The sequence below is a fragment of the Anopheles funestus genome, chromosome 2RL (assembly GCF_943734845.2).
Source record: "Anopheles funestus chromosome 2RL, idAnoFuneDA-416_04, whole genome shotgun sequence".
Lineage (NCBI taxonomy): Eukaryota > Metazoa > Arthropoda > Insecta > Diptera > Culicidae > Anopheles > Anopheles funestus.
In genome coordinates, this window is record NC_064598.1 from 63,011,275 (window position 1) to 63,029,104 (window position 17,830).

The 17,830-nt window shown below is 41.5% G+C and overlaps 2 protein-coding genes across 2 annotated transcripts; both read right to left on the reverse strand.

Annotated features, from left to right (window-relative positions):
* Positions 1-389: 389 nt before the first annotated feature.
* Positions 390-1,184, reverse strand: LOC125774928 (protein dissatisfaction-like). The gene has a single exon (XM_049445299.1). It carries the CDS (start codon positions 1,182-1,184, stop codon positions 390-392), a length of 795 nt encoding a protein of 264 aa, XP_049301256.1.
* A 456-nt stretch (positions 1,185-1,640) lies between these two features.
* LOC125766120 (transcription factor SOX-3-like) lies at positions 1,641-16,435 on the reverse strand. Its single transcript, XM_049431791.1, has 3 exons — positions 16,036-16,435; positions 14,818-15,141; positions 1,641-3,498 (listed from the first exon to the last, which is right to left on the reverse strand). Exons 2-3 carry the CDS (start codon positions 15,000-15,002, stop codon positions 1,647-1,649), a joined length of 2,037 nt encoding a protein of 678 aa, XP_049287748.1. The 5' UTR covers positions 15,003-15,141; positions 16,036-16,435; the 3' UTR covers positions 1,641-1,646.
* Between the last annotated feature and the right edge of the window lie 1,395 nt (positions 16,436-17,830).

Below are 17,830 nucleotides of genomic sequence, written 5' to 3' on the forward strand. Positions count from 1 at the left end.
TCTCATATCAACACATTGTCGCATTTTGGACCACTTTTAACATTCAGATGGAGCAAACAACCTGTCACAAAAGAGAGGTTTGTTGGAAACGAGATGCAGAAGATTCGATTCCGGTTTAAAGCGCTCACTGTCGTCTAGTAGCAGACAATGCTCTGGTATTGCGTTTAATATTTACAAGTGTCGTTTTGAGTGAGCTGCCCCAGAAATGTCTTTGTTGCAAAAGATGAACTTCTCCCTGAATGATTGCCTCGCTAAAATTGTTATTCTTCTTTTGCAACCGGTTTGCTATACTATTCGACACATTTCTCACCATGCGCTGATTAGTTCTTCGTCAACAACGGCATCATCGAAGATCAATAAAAAATCGTTGATGATGGAATCCGCATACCCTACAGTGCCGATACATCCATCGGTAGCGGTCGATGATGATGATGATAAGGTAATTCTGCCGAAGGAAGCTGCTGAAGATGATGGTGATGATTCGAGACAGCAGCAACGGCAGCCGCGGCAGCAGCAGCCGTTCTTGCCGTCAACGTGAGGCTGGACGAAGATGAGACCGATCGATCATTCGAGCGCAGGACACCGTTACTATCACTACCACCATTAATTGATCCACTCTCAACAGAAGTTCCTGCTTCATCGCCATCATTCGCACTGGCCAGTGTGGTGGCGGTCGTTACAGAATGTACCAACCCAGTCACACTGTCTACTCCTCCACTGAGACAATAATTTCCAACTGCACTGTTCGCGGCAGTACCCGCGACTGAAATAAATCCAGTGGAATCCTCACGATCGGCACAGTTGTTACTCTCAGTCACACAATCGACCAAACCAACACCACCACTGCCACTCGTGAAACCACCCAGAAGGGCTGCAGCAGCAGCCGCGTGGTGATGATAATCGTGATGATGGTGATGATGATGGTACAAATGATGATGCGGAGAAGCTGCCATATGCATCCCATGATGATAAGAATGATGAGAATCCTCTTCAGGATCAACGGCCAGTAGCGATGGTTGCACATCGCTTCCGTTGGATAATGAAAAACCCAGCCCAGGTGTAACGGCGCTGATAAGCGCAACATGCGAATGAGGAGAGGAACTCATCAGTCCGCCAGCTGCATGTCCGCCAAGAGAGCCAGATGCAGTCGATGCATTGGTTGGAACACTTCCCGCTAGAACCATGCCGCTGCCATTATTGCAATTGCCAATAACTGAAGCCGACGACGAACCCGAATGGTGTCGGTATGCAGACAAAGGGGAAGCACATAGTGGTGGTAATCGATCGAAGGAGTGATGATGCAGGTGACTACCTCCAAAGATTGAACCGCCTGTCACAGCACCAAGTGTTGCCTCTGTTGCCGGAGAAGCAGTATTGCCATGATCGCTTGTTGTTCCACCTGTACCTCCTCCCGTTCCCGTAACGATGTTACTACTGCCATTGCTGTTGTTCCTGGAGTTGCTACTGCACGGTGGAGTGGCCGCAGTGGCAGATCCTGCCCCAGCTGCATGATGATTGGTGGCCGCTGTTGTGGTGCCGGAAAGGGTTGGTGATGTTGATACCACGGCTTTCGACACCCGAAGCTGTTGTTGATGATGATGATGATGGTGATGTACCAAGAGGTCCGACGCCGTTGCAGCCAACTCTCACATGTGTGAGATTGGTGCCATAGATCGCAGAACCTGCTGCTGCTGTTGTTGCTGTTGGACCTGCTGCTGCTGCTGGAGGTGTTGGTGCTGCGTTTGAAGATCGGGCGACACACTGGCGTTATGCTGATGGTAATGTTGCATTAGGTGATTGCGATGATGCTGCTGTAAATCTGCTCCGCCCGTTTGCTGCATATCCGGTACATGGTACATATTGATCAAGTGGCTCAGATCGGCAGCCGCCGATTGCTGCTGATGACCTCCACCAACGATATACTCTCGCTTCATGGTTAGATTATTATTGGTCGCTGATGCGATCGGGCTCGGCGAGACTGGTTCCGATTTCACGCTCGAATCACTGGGACTGTGGCTTTGGCAGGAAAGTGCGCTTCCGGGTTGGTGATTTAGTCCGTACGGAGAACCGGGCTGCTGCTGGATTGTCGTACTGTACGGTGAACCGGGCTGTTGCAGTCCGCCTCCGCTACCGCCGTAGGGAGATGTTTGACCACCGGATACAGTTCCTCCCCCGCCGCCACTTCCACCACCGTACATGCCACCGTAGCCGGCATTCATGTAGCTATTCAAGGATCCTGCGGTCGTTCCAGAGGCGGCCGCTGCTGCCGCCATCTGGCCCATATCGTATCGATGATGGTGGTGGTAATTGCTCATGTAGTGCTGTTGCGATTGGTAAGCCGCCGCCGACGACGGATCGTGCATCATCGTGTATCCATTCGGCATGTAGCCATTTGGAGGCATCTGGTGGTACATATCACGGTTCGCTGCGGCTGCGGCCGCTGCTGCCGCTGCCGCCGCCGCCTGTTGCGCTGCCAACGTGGTCGATGACGCGCTTCCACGCATCCCACTGCCTTCGGTTGTTTGACCACCACCAAGCAGCGATCCGACGCCGAGCGGATACTTTTCCTTTGCCTTCGTCAACGTCTTCGTCTTCCGGCGTGGTCGGTATTTGTAGTCCGGGTGTTCCTTCATGTGCACCGCTCGGAGCCGCTTTGCTTCATCAATAAACGGACGCTTTTCTGTCTCCGATAGATCCTTCCACTGCGCACCGAGGCGTTTCGAGATCTCGGAATTGTGCATCTTGGGATTATCCGAAGCCATCTTCCTGCGCTGACCGCGAGACCACACCATGAACGCGTTCATTGGACGCTTCACGCGATCCGCATTTTGTTGCGCCGCCTTGCTAGTGTTGTTATTGTTGTGATTCACACCTAATAGCCCGCCGGAACCGTGGTGATGATGGTGGTGACCACCACCTCCGCCACTTGCCGTAATGTGATGCTGACCGGTGGTACCCATACCCGTCGGCGAACTGTGCTGGGAGTGTCCTTGCCCACCCACGAGCCCGGTCGGGCTTAATCCCGAAACTGGCTGCTGCAGAGGACTTCCATACCCGCTGCTGTTGTTGTTGTTGCTGCTACTGCTGCTGTTGTTGCTGCTCAACCCATGGCCCATATGGTGCTGTTGATGTCCACCACCACCACTTCCGAGCAGGTGATGCTGCTGAGCCGCAGATGTCTGATGGGATGAAAGCTGTGACTGGCCAATGTTCATCATGCTCAATGATCCCAACGCTCCGTACGGCGAAGTGCTGTGACCGTGCAGAGAGGACGGGTGATGCGGGGGCATTGTAGCATGCAGAATGCCACCCCCTTTCATATCGGATTCCATGGTCAACATGTTGTTGTTTTTCTCGACGTCGTCACCGCCGCCGCCGCCGCCGTCGTCGTGATCGTCTTCGTCGTCGTCGTCTTTTTGAATAATTGTTACAGTACCGCCTGAGGAACTCGCGATCGCTTGTCCCGTAGCCCTAACAGTGTTGTACAGTCCACCGTGTCTGTTGACAAACAATCAGTTTCAAAATGTATCGCGTGTTTAACTATATTCCTGTCACATAAAATAATTCCAAAACACCGACAAAACACTCTCACACACATGGACTCGATCCCCGGTTACAAGTAACAAGTGTCACGAAACTGTCGCACAAACTTTACATTGCCTTCATAAACGATCGTGCCTTTATCATCACTGAGCAATATGCCGCTATTGTTTTGCTCATATGGCATCCATCAATACATCCAACATCACATCACAAATACACTCATTTCTTCAAATTAGCACAAACCGCAGTGCCAACCGTAACCCTCTTTCAGATCTTCAACTGCAATGCTTTACGAACATTATGAACTAACAATCCTTCAATTTTGGATCGGGAAGCTGTCGCACGGGGACAAACAGTATCTTTTTTTTTGGGCTACTTTAAAAGGAATCTCCAAACACTTCACATTTTATGCTCGATCATATAAACAACCCTTTGTGTGTTGTTGATCCTTCTCGATCATGATTATTTGCAAACGCCTGAACACAGAAGCAAAATGTAAAGACACACTAGGCACGGGAGGAGGTTGTACTTGTTAATTGTGGGCTCGTTGATCTAATTATTAGTACTCATAGTTGTGTAGCAAGATTATCAGCACAGATGTATGTAGATTCTGTTTTTGTTTTTAGTCTTGCTCATCATCGCACCACTTCTCAATTGTGCAGATACGGACACATTCGAGCCTGAAAGAATCCCGGGGATTACTGTTGTCACTGCTTGTCAACAGAGTTCACTGATTGCACTTATCGGCTTTTAAGCTCTTGGGAGCATAAGGATCGATTGATTCGACACAAATTTTGATAGTCTTCTAACACCGCAACTCATTGCCACTAACAAATAGCATTTACACAATTTTGCTGCTTTTTTGCGTGATCGATAACAGATCAGGAAGCCGTGTAAAAACTGTCCACAGTTTTGCTGTTCGAACGTACGCGTCAATGTACTGCCGCGGAACCAATAATGTACAGGCCGCGATACCCAAAACCACCGGGAACCGTACACGAGAGAATTACGACACACTTGCGAACAGAGCACCTTTCCGTTTTACTATGAGGGCTCGTTCAAGGCGAATCTCGTACCGAACCCCGACTGTTCGATGTTAGCTTGGTATTCATGTCGTTGTGTGCGTACTCAAACATAACTCCCCGTAGGGCAACCAACCGACGAGTGTTGTCACGGCAGAACCCACACATCGATACACCACACGGTACGCGGTATGGAGGAACCGGACCTCGACTTTCTACAGGCAGCAACCACAGGCCAGCCAGGTCACAAGGGTTCTTCAGGTTGCGAGTAGGATAGGCCTCTGTGTGCTATTGGAGTATGCTGCTTACTCTGTACCACGCACCAGGGAAGCGGATGCTGTGGTGGAAACGATAGCGGAGCACCAAATCGTTGGGCTGCTTCGGTCTATCGGTGTTGCGTTTCTCGCATAACCCCCACCATCAATCGTAGCGAGAGTACGGAACCAATCAGAGCGAGAGATCTCCGGTGGTCTGCATCACTAATGCACTAACACACTCTTCTAGCGTCGATGCTACATACCATACATTTCCAACACAACTGCGAGTGTGTGAGAATTGTGCGACGAAGCATAATCATCATACACTGTGTCTCAGTCTCGCAGGGGTGCGTAAAATCCCGGCAGCTGCACAATGCGGTACAGGTAACTTCGAATTTAGTAGATGCATCGTCGTTCGTTCTCTCTCTATCTCTCCTTTTTGATGCTGACCAAACCTTTACCCAAGCCATGCCAGACAAGCTGGCTGCGACGGGGTAGCAATACACGCTTCGCGAGTAATGCGAAGCATGCTATGAAGCGACGAACAAAAAAAACTTTCGCCAAGAGGCGTGGCTAAATGACAGTTGGACATGTTTATGGTGCGTTAGGGGTTGCAACGTTGCCAAGTTTTTACACGCATCGCGATGATGTTGCTATAAAAATGAATAATCGAGATAGCAATAGAGCAAGTACGCAAAAGCGAGACAAAGCATCGTAATCTCGCTTCTCGAAGCGAATATTGCAGGATCTTCTACTTGTTTTGCTATAAAATAGCATCAAACATCTAAACAGAGCGTAGCAATCCACCACGCACTGTATCGTTTTCCCTCTTTTTGTATTGTATGTCCTTGCCTAACGCACAACAAAAATCCGATGTTTCGGACATTTTACCGCAATCTTCCAACACGCTGGTCACTTTTGAGAGAATTTCACACGTACACAGGACACATAACTTTCTCATTCGTTTGACGATTCTGCAGCACACTGGTAGCATTGATCGAACGGAGAAATATCCGTTCCAATACGCTACAATCTGTACTGCCAAACCTCGATGCTACCCCACTTTTGCCCCTCCGGAGACTTACATTCACCCACACTTTTTCATTCATTGATTTCTTGTACTTTAAAATAAAAAAAAAACCACACACACAGAAAGGGAATTTGATGATAGGTTTGAAACCCCATTGAAGAGAGGACGAAACCAAAAAAAAACAAGCAGAAGCATCCAAGGGAAACCTTCAAGCAGGAGTAAAAACAAAATCAATCTACTTATTGCAACACACCATTTCTAGGATTTTATCGATTACGTTGAGTGTGATGATGATGATAACGATGATTATAGCAATAACAGTGATAGTAATAATGACAATAATATTATCAAACGTTTCAAATAAAATGTACTGCAGGGAAATATGGCAGAAGGCTCCCTGTTTAATTAGTTTCATAGTGCTCTTTAAAAGAATAGTGACGCAGAGGTATTTCCCTAGATACACTATTATAATCGATCGCCAGGATCAGCTGAGATCTGCGTATACAATATTGTTTATACTTGATAGTTATAGTGTCGATCTCCTTATTTGTTCGTAATCCATTTAACGTTTTGAACAGCCTCAGACACTACCTGTGCATACGTTACATACGAGTCCTAAACAAAAATCACCTAGTATTTAGTATCACAGACATAGTAAGATGTGACCAAGATTAACAAAACATTTAAATTATGTTTAAACTAACGGAATATAACAGGAGGCTGCAGCATCTTTATCCGATGTCATAACGCACAGTGTCAACGACAAAATTAAACCTTTAATAGGGCTTCATCAGAGATACATACGCCACACCCTGTTGCATCAGTATGCTGACGATCTCGGAACTCGGAAAACAGTCTGTGTCCTAGAAATATAACAAACCGTAAAATGCGACAACCAAAACGAGATGATGGTGTTTGCAAAACGACATCCTGTACTGTAAGCAGTGCAACTGATCGTGTAATCCTGTTTACCCAAATACCTACCACAAAGGGAAAATAGGAAGGGGCACAGGACCTCGTACAACAGCGGTACGTGTAGCAACAGTAGCAAAGTGAAGTATGGCTTCACTCCGCACAGACAAACAAACACATCTTACCAGTTCCTCCCTCGTGCTCTGAGTGTACGTACATCGGTTCGGTGGTTATTGTTGATTATGTGTACCCCCAAAATGTCCTTCCATGTGAAAATGAATGCAGTATCAACAGGCACAAATGAAACAAAGCCACAAAACAAAAACACTTTCACACAACTTCCCTTTGGTGGCAGCAACATTACTGCTTATTCTTGTTTGAAGTATTAGAACGACGAAAATACTCGAGTAGGAATAAATGTACGTTTTCGCGGTTTTGTGAAAGTTGGTGTAGCAATTAAAAAAAAACTCCATTGCTTTGCGATGCATGTATTTAGTTCATCTTAGTCTAGACATGTTAGGGGCCATAACAGTTTACAGAATATCTTATTCTGTCAATGTTATAATTTATCAAGGATATACAGAACTGTATCTTCAGCTATTAGCGTTTAAACGCAATGAAAAACAATATTAATTGTTGCCTGTTGCATTATTGTTTAGTAGTACCTCATGTCGAAACACATTTTCTTGTGTTTCATTACACATACCTTTCGTTTTTCTATTCAAAACCACATGATTTTATTGTTGCCTGACCCTTGTTCCTTTCCCCAGCGACGCCACTGACTCAGAAACTCTACCAGTACAGCAAACATTATGTTCAATGAAGCACTTGAAATAAACTTTTTCTTCCCGCTTCCTTTTTGTGTCGATCGCCGTTTGTTTGAAAGTGAGGACAACAACCATGGGTCTCCCTGGTTAGGACGTGTACACCAAACGCTACCACCAATCAACTCCCTAAGTCCCATACTAGCAGAAAATCATGTCACCTTTTTTTTCTCACCTTAGGGTGTAACTTGAAAGCGTAATAGTCTATAGCCGAGAGGAACACAGCAACGTGTTTATCCCTCTCTATAGGAACACATGCACACACCAATATCAGTGGTTAAACATAAGCACAATGTTGGTGGTGATGTGCAAAAACGTAAACATTCATTACATGGATTTTGGTTTTATTTTTGCATTCATTCAATAAACTTCAAATAAGTGGGCAACCAATGTTACGCCAATGTAAGTAACGCATCGCATCAAACAACGAAGGTAATATTTTTGTTGCTTTTTTTGGATCAGAATTCTTTACTATGCTCTGTTTTATGTTAAATAAACTTATTGCAAAATATTAAAAATTCTATGTACGTTCTAACAAGTATGTTGTTCTATTTTGTTCTGTATCGGAATTCCAGCATTTTATTCAAACACATAAAACCCTTCTGGCACATAAAATCCGGTTAAACTTTTGCTAATAGACATAACAGAACAGCAAATGTTTTTCTTTCATGTATTAATTATTAACTGATTTATATTTTACATTAATCGATTCATACTTGGTTTGCAAGATTGAAACAGATCCTTATTTATAGATCACAATTACTAATCGAACAACATGTTTAACCATTGATATAATGTACAGCTGATGTGAATAAAATTAAATTATACAAATTATTTTGCCAAGCAAAAAAACGCCTTTCTAATATCAATGATTTGTTTGATTTTATTGACGTTAGATTGGTTTATTTAATTTATCTTAAAAACCACCAAAATTCAAACAATACGAAAGAATTGTAAAAATTTAAAAGGAAACAGTTCATGAAATGAAAAAAGGGTTTAAGGGTTGTCATGAGATTAAGCATTGATTGGAAAATATTCACAATATATTAAATTAAACATTTCAAGTAGAGATAAAACTGTTTCAATTTGTCGAGTGCCGGGTAGGCAGATGTAGGTGGTAGCCCCTAAGATACAAGGTACTAGGTGTTGAAACGTTATTTTATTTTTAAATAGATTAGGGTAAACCAAATTTAAATGCCTACCCACTCTTGTCGTATAAGACCGGCGCTGTTGCCATCTAAACCATCTGACTTATGTAGATGAATATAAATAAAGATCTTAGAAAACATTTTCGTTCAAAAAGAAAGCTACCAGCCTGTCATATTGCAACAAGCTTTCTTGTGCCCCGTTTTACACTAGCCGTTTGGATCCATAAATACAAACAATAGCACGTATCTCAAGTAGCAAGTAGCCAGCATCTGCAATGAGTTTTGGCCATCTCTGGTACGGATTATGACTATACAAATCCACCAAAATGAACTTTTGCTGCTGCAGCAATTTGTTTTCAAAATCGACTTTACAATTTACAAAAAGCAACTGGAAACCAACTCCAATCCGTTACTTCTCTTATGATATGTAAAACTTATTACATACTTTATTTCTGTGCGGACTTCGGCGATACATTCATTTATTCCGTACCCGAAAACTTCATAGTCAAGGCAGGTTATTATTGTGCGTGCTGTTATTCCTCTCCAGTGCCGAAACATCCATCATTCCTTTGCAAGAAACCACGAGCGAAATAAAGAGATGCATACACGATATACGGCACAGGGCTTTAGTTACGACATCGGTTATCATGCAATCTTTTAGATATGCAAAAATAAAAATAAAATAGTGGTTTCCATGAAACATAAAAAGGAACTGTCTCAATTACGACCAAATTGATTAATTACCTTATTTAACGCTCAATGAATTGTATAACAATAGGTAACATCAGCGCAGAATGGCTTGAATAAATGTGTACTTCGTTGATTTTTATCCTTTTTACAATTTTTTTTATACTTATCAAACACATTAAAACAATGTGTTACTTACATTAAAATAACCACTATCATCTCTAAGATAGATAACTCTAACCACTAAGTTATAAATATTACAAGGATTTTCCTAATACTAATTTCATAATCACCATCTGATAGGATAAAGTAATGTTATTCCGGGTCTTTTAAAAAAAATACTTTGAATGCATATGTTTTTTAGTTGAATACAGCTTCTTCATATGATTAGATCATTTCATGCACAAAACTCTAAATTCTCACGCTCATCTGGAACGCACATTAATAAAACTATGAGTTAATTCGACATGAGGACAAAACCCCGAGCGTGCAGCTTTCCGGCACCCTCGGTACTATACCTTCCTGCGCATACAATCCCTAATCGTACATCTTTTCTTTTTTGCCACGCTAACTAGCTATTAGTGCCAAACCCGGAACGAACCTCCACCAACATGTTCTTTTTTTTCTTCCTGTCCCCAAATTCCCTACACGCCCCCATCAGTCACAGCATTGTAAAAAACAAAAAACAAATGAGCCTTTGCTTACCCCGGTAGCTTTTCGCTGTTACATGCTTACCTCCTCCGAAACAAATCATTATAAAATAGGCCTCCGGCAAACAAACGCAAGCCACCGGACTTTAATCGATGTACCATAGTGGACCGCGCAAGACCAGCCACACGAAAGAAGTGGCAGGATCGGGTACTGGGGTTCAACACAAAGAAGAAGAAAAAACCTAGCCACAGTCATTAACCGAACAGACCATTACCGGCGGGCGCAACCATGACGTTGACCGCAGCTTCAAACCGTAAGTAAGCCGAAAACGTTCCTACGGATGGTCTTGGTATTTCGTTTGTCCTTCGTTTTTTTCTTCCTGCCATCAAATGTCTGAGCTTTCTGTCAGATATTCTCCTCGTTATAACTCCTACCTTTGTTTCTCCCGGTTCCTACTGTCTTACTACCGGTACAACGTCTTGATAAAATAAAGAAAGCTTGCTATAATGAAAATGATGCAAAAAAACAAGTGAATAAAATAAAAGAAGCGACACCGAAAACTTCTCAACAGAAAAGCCTCTACCACCGCTTTGCCACCGTTACTTAAGAGCATGAAAAAAAACCGTCGCGCAGCATTATAACACAGCCGGTAGCATAATTTTCATAACAAGAGCACACCACAGATTCGAGAAAGGAATGAGACCAAAAGAAAACAATATGAAAGAAATATAAATATGTTGAAAGTAAGAAAAAAAAAACAACAACAACCCACCCATCCATCCATTCATTAGAAAACCCACAAACAGAAGCACGGGGGGAAGGTTTGTAACCAAGTAAAAACAAGAGCATACTCGTAGAGCGGCGGATTCAAGAAACTGGTCAGCTGCTCAGCCAAATGTTTGCCGGAAGGCAGATACAAACATCACTCGTGACCTGGGCAGGGTTAAAATTCACGCCAGCAACACTGGACAAGAAGGGTATAATAATAAATTACTTTCAATTCGTTTGGTTTGGATGAAGATATTATAAATATTAGCTAATTACTGCAAGTAATTAGCAGAAGTGAATTTTGACTCACAGCTTGAACATGGAACGAATACATAATACATACAAACTTGCGTTTCATTTCTTTTTTCATACTACTTTGCTACAACAGAGCACCACTCTCTGGAACATTAAACAAATTAATAGATTACATTTGACAAACATCACATTTGATTACATTATCGACTTTATGCTTTGTGTTTTAAAGAACGAACACAATATTTAAATTTCAAGCAAACAATGCTCAAAAGTATTTGGATAATTTTTTTCTGCAATTTAAACCATTTTACCGTTAGTCTAATTAATCAACTATACTTCCTAGAACTGTAACACTACCGTGGGTCCCCGCAGAGCACCAGGAACAGGAGACTCGGGAAGATTGATGAAAAATGGCTTCACATTTTCTCACACTCTACATGATCATTCTGTTAGAGCCACACAGCTCATACTATAACACGTCGCTTGGCTTTCTATTAGGTCAGTGAAAGAAATTCGTTAAAAAAAACATCTTCCTTCCGCGTAGAAAAACAAGGCTTGGAGGCCTTAGGGTAGCCACCATCGTCCGATGTAAAGGAGTGAGGTCGAGGCCTTCGAAGCACGAATGAAAAATTATCATGTTCGGTTAATTACGTTGATTGATTAATTAGTATTTTAAATTGCTTCGACGCTATTACAAGGCTGCCAAGGAACAGCCACATTTCATTCCGCTCTGAGCTTCCTGCTCCATCCCGTGTGTGGCTGTGCAGATCGTCGCTCGATGTAAGTTGGCAAAGAAACAACCATTGAAGGTCCGGTTAAGACGGCAAACCCTTACTTCATTTGCACATGATTATGGGAAAGAATCTAACCACAGCTAGAAAAAAAACACCCGAAGCCTGCACGATGCCTAACAGTAAGTAAAAGATCACACTTTCCGCCGGGACCGAATCCACCACTGTTGTGGTGAAGTTAGAAGATTGCAAAATTGCTTTCTTGCGTATGCTTCGAGTACGCGTCCCCTGCTGGTAGGGCGTACTTATAGAACTACGCCTTCACCATCACGACATCCCTGCATGCGTTGCGCACAAACGCGATATCATTGTAATGAAAAAGGCGGACCATTAATTTATCATGTGTAATTTACTTTCTGCAAATTCTTGCATCTCACACATAAGTGACTATTATGGTCAATCACAGACAGGACGGGACCGATACAAAATCCCATCCGGACTGTTCATCCACGCTCAAAATGTTAACTTATTAAGCTGTAAGTAAATAAAACCGTTTAATTTTTAACACAAGTATTATTAATTATCAAAATAACAGTTTGGAAAGAAGTTAACTTCCTTAGTTCTCGTCTACACGTAATATCTGTTGTAAAAACGAATCAAGGAATATACAAGAACAAATTTCTTCACTGGACAGGGGACTACATTGGTCAAAGAAGTTTTAAGTGCTACACCCCACCGTGAAAGCAAGGCACGATATATGGCTTAGTATGCTAAATTAGCAGGCAAAATGTCCACATGATAAATGCGTTCGCGTCAACTCTCATTTCTCACTCGGATTGCCATCAACTACTCTTCGAAGCGCTGAACCGTGTACGGGAAGATGGCCGAATTGTGCTGCAAACCATCGTTATAACATCGTGCAATGCCAGAATATGAATATTCTGCCGAACTCAAAACTGTCCCATAAGGTTTAAATAGGCACAAACACACACTTCAGATACACCAACAACCCTACTCTACACGACATATGAAGCACTACGTAGGGATAAATATTTGTAAAAAAAAACCTTAAACATTTGTTAGTCAATCTTTGACCACTACCATTCAGTGTCAATGCTAAATAGGAAATAAAAACGATGGCGTTGGAAAAAAAGAAATCTTTAAAAAGCGCTGACGAATTGCGAAACGGTATACTGAAGAAATATGTTGATTAGCGCTTTAGGACTCAATCCCGCAGGGTTCTGTCCCATGGTTAATTAGCTACTATCGTTGCTATCCAATTTCCGGAGCGTTTTACACGTTCCTTAAAAATTTGTTGACCATTTCTAATTTGCGCAAAGTATAAACGACTTATCTGCTGGCTGTGCAGAACAACTAAACCGATAGTAAATATATGTACGTTTATTTCTCATGCGCATATTCTTCATTCGAGACGATCTTACAACAATCCTCCGTTAGGTTTCATGTTACGAAATGGACGATATCGCTTCGGAGCAATCACAGGAGATCATCGAAGGTACTCAAAACTTGCGGTAGCACAGAATAATCTCGCTCTACAAATCAATGTCTACATTGCCTATGGAATCCGTTCGACAGTCACGGAACGGTTTGTAGGATGTTTTTTTCTGTTGGGTACAAAATCATATTACAACAAGATCTTATTTCAAGAGGAAAAAAATGTATAGAGCTCACATTATGTGTAGCGTGGGAAAACCGCATATTGTTTCTATCAATGAAACAAATAAAACAATGGGAGAAGTAGTTCCATTTACTAATTTTACAATAAATTTTTTTGTTGTACAAATACTTGAAATATTTTAAAGGTCTCTTTTGAAAATAAAAACTCTTTTTACTTGTGTGGCTACTTGTGCCATGTTACTAATTTTAAAAAAACTTGTGTAAAGTAGTTCTCTGATAAAGTTATGTTAAAATTTAAGTTATTCGGAAAATGACAATTGATAATTCTTTATGGCACCGTCAAATATATTGTAAGTTAAGCTCTTGCTAATTTGGCACAGTGGAACAAACTTCCAGCAACACTAACCTGCTGTGACGTACCTTAGTGCTTTTGCGATTAGCAAAGGTCGTCTCGTTTGTGGAAAACGGCAAGGGCCCGACTGAAATGCATGCAGTTTTGTTATTGTTTTGTTTCGTTTTACACACGTGTAACACAATTCCTGTTTCGTTTCTTTGCCAATACACAAAGGGCCCGATTCTTTACAGACTCTATCAATGATGTTATACGGGCAAATAGCTAACTTTACGGGTTGCTTGTGTAAACAAACAAATACACAAACAGCCGCAATAATACAACAGAAGGCCTAGAATTCATTCATGGGCTGGGCTGCCGCTGTAATCCACCACTGTCCAATCTGAAGCTCTTTTTGTTCCGCAGGTGTGATAGTCATTCAAAGCCATGTTTAGGTTCAATGTTCCAATGCTCCGTTCAACCATTCATTCATCGGTCCATTCTTTGTTGGTCTTTGGTGGTAATAGACAGACCACCACACCATGCAAAGTCGTAATGTTTGCGCTTTTAAAAAAAGGGCCCATCATCGGCAACATTCGCGGCAGTTCGTCTCATCATCAACACCAGCTTCCCAAGAGCAATTGAAGAGTTCTCCACACCCATTGCCTTCTTACCACCACCACCACCTTGTCTGTACGCTAAAATTCATTCAGAAAATCCGTTCGGTATGGCGATGAAACGATCGATAAAGTCAACAATCGACGTGTGTCTGATACTACTCGTACTGTCGCGCATATGCTAATCATGAGCAGTTCTACAAAAAAGGAAACGATCGAACTTTTCAATGCAATGTAAAGCAGCGCAATCGTGAAGGGGTAATCGAAGAAAAAAAAGATACAATTTGTTCGACATATATTGCACATCACTGTACAAAAACCGTCCATCAGTTTGGTGAGGAGTATTTTTTTAAGATCGATTATGAAAATTGATACTTATGAGAAGAAAACAGGTTATACATACCTTATCATAGCCAGGCGTTGAAACAGCAAACTTGAGTAAAACATTTGTTGACTGTTAACAGTTGTGTTGTTGTGCGTGTCCTCGGCAGTTTGCACGGCATTCATAAGTCCAGGAGATTGCTGCCGCAGCTGATATCGTAACAGCGTTTCCAGCACGTCATCTTCTTCCAGATCACTCATCTCCATACTAGCGGCGTATAATAGTGTACGAGAATTTCAGATGGCAATATTCGATATACCAGGCTTCTTGAACTCTACGCAGTACAACTTAGCAGTTCGTTGAATATAGCGGCTGTTGAGGGCGGCGATTTATTCTTATTCGTAGCTGAAAAAAAAATACAAAAATAAATTAATGTAAAAGGAATTGCTACACATACTAACAGTAACATTTGATGCACCTCACTTATGAATGTACAGTATGTATTTAAATTACAAATAATCTTATATAGCATGAGCATATCGTTTATGTAAATTAGGACCCTTCCGGGTTTATTTTTCTCCATATAATATGCATAGCGTACGTATGATCTACTTTTTTTTCAATGCAGATGCATAAATCCAGTTGTGGTAAAGCCTAACAAAGTGGTAAAGCCTTGAAAAATTATGAACGATGGATGTGAATGGATACATTTGCATCCATTTAAATACACCGGGCAAACGGTGATGTATGATTCAGCAATTCTTCAGTGTCTCCATATGCAGGACCAGCTTTCCAATAGTGCGTGGAAAAATGTCAAAGATAGTGTTTGTAAAATAAAATAGAAAGCTAACTCTGCGAGGTATTAAGTGTAACCTACAATTAGAATACAAAACACACGAATACAAATTTATCCGCTAGAGAAGCGAACATAAGCAGACGACAAAAAATCGCATACGATCATTTGGCATAGGGGCTCAATGAAGAAAAAAAAAGTTCTATGATTCAGGACGAATTACTTGCTGCAGGACTTTAATTGTTCAAACTATGTTATACAACTCCGTGTTCTGTCCTTGCCACATTAAGATCTAGCCAGTTGTACCAAAACTAAACAAAAAAAACGTTTTCATTGAATCAGAAACACGTGATTTACGCGTTGATGAGTCCCACTGACCCATAACCTACAAAACATCCTTTTCCAATTTTATAACCTACGCTGTATGATGTAATTAGCGCAATAAAGATCGCGCTTAGGATCTAAACTAACGATAAGTACATGATGCGCAGTTAGTTCGAGAATACCTTTTTGATAACGCGATGATGGCAGCATTCAAAATGGTTCGGCAGTGAAACAAATCGGGTTTCTATTTTAATCACACTTTGCTTAACAAAAGAAACTTGACCTTTCCGAGGCGCGGAGAACAATGTGACAATTACGTTGTTAAAAGTTTGTGCTTTGTTTGACACTTTGTTGTCTTCTTCTTCTGGCGATCAATCAATCCACCACATTTTTCGACGAAGGTTACTACATGTAAGGAGGCGCGCCTTTGTTCTAATTATTATTTGATATTGAATTCAATCAAATCGTTATCGACTCTTTAAATGCTTTTGTTTTTGGTTTAATTGATAATATACCTATCTGAAAGTGAACAAACGTAATCAAATCTACAAAATTTGATAACGTACACATCTGGTGGTGAAATGTAGGAGCACAAATGGAATTAATGTAATTAATTCACAATTTGTTTCGCTAAAAAATGCTGTATGCTGTCAGTTGTCAACACTCTTTCATTTGACTGCATTGAAAATATCGCCTGGCGGCCTATTGCGCCTATATTTTTTTTTATCTACCTATTGTATCGTTACTGAAAATGGCTAATTGTTGTGCAGTACGCATATAGGTGCGTACAACGGATGGGGTTTATTGACAACAATATCGTTTTTGCAGTGAATAAAAAATGAGTGCATGTGCAACAGCAAGAGTGTTATGTGGTAGTTCAATGACAAAAAAACATTCCGTAAATAGATGCAGATTGATAGTAAACGGAGCTAAGATGATAAACAATTATAAATCATGTGATCAACATTTCTCGCCTTGCCTGTGTTGCTGTAAGAATGAAGTAAATCCTTAAAACATGTATTATATGAGTTTAGATAGAATAGATAGTGTTGTGCTTCTGGGTGGTCTATTTGTTTACATGTTTTGACATGATAATAAAAGATCGATTAAATACGATCAATTTTGTCTCAAAGCCTAAATTTTTGAAGTTGATATCAACTGGTATCCTTGTGACCACTTTTATGATGATAATTTCCTCTACTGATAATATTTTACTCTATGATTCATATCTTCCTCTATTGACCGCATGAATTGCATCCAACAAAAGAATTATCAATACGGTTAGGCCGTTCTACATGAATAAAAAAAGAGTTTGGGAGAACTTACATCATCATTTAAATCAGGTACAGGTGTTTTTTTTTTAATATTATAGTAGAAGCAAAAGAGATTAATTTGATGTTATCTTTCTTTCTACAGCAAAATAAAGGTAAGATTAAAAGCAATACCCTTGTACTATCTACTTGCCCTAAGGATTAGGAAGTAGCAGCGCACAAATAAAGCTCATCAGTTCGGTTCACCATTTCTGAAACACGACGCAGACTAGCGCATAGCATGGTTTGATTGGACAGGGAGAATCAGGAGAAAAAAAAAGTAAAACCAAGTCAGCGTTAATTTAATCAGCGGCAATGAGACAATTTTCGCATTGTTGCAAGGAGCTGATCAGGGCCGTACCGTTGGTCCACAATCAAACCGGTCCAGCAACAAACAAAGATGGATTGAAAAAGGCAGAGTAAAATCAAATGAAATCCAGCATAGCATGTCGTTCCATGGACGAATGATGATGTAGTTTGGCGTTTGCGCGGAGAAGAGCGTAAGCGATACCAATTTTCCAATTATTTGTCACGTTCGCTACAATCCAAGATCGGACTAAATTTTGCGCCGGACGAAGCCGGTCCAAGATACAAGGGGATATCGGCAAAGAACATAGCATCCCAGCAACGTTTTGGAATTGGCGGGTCAATCTTCACCGTGGGACGA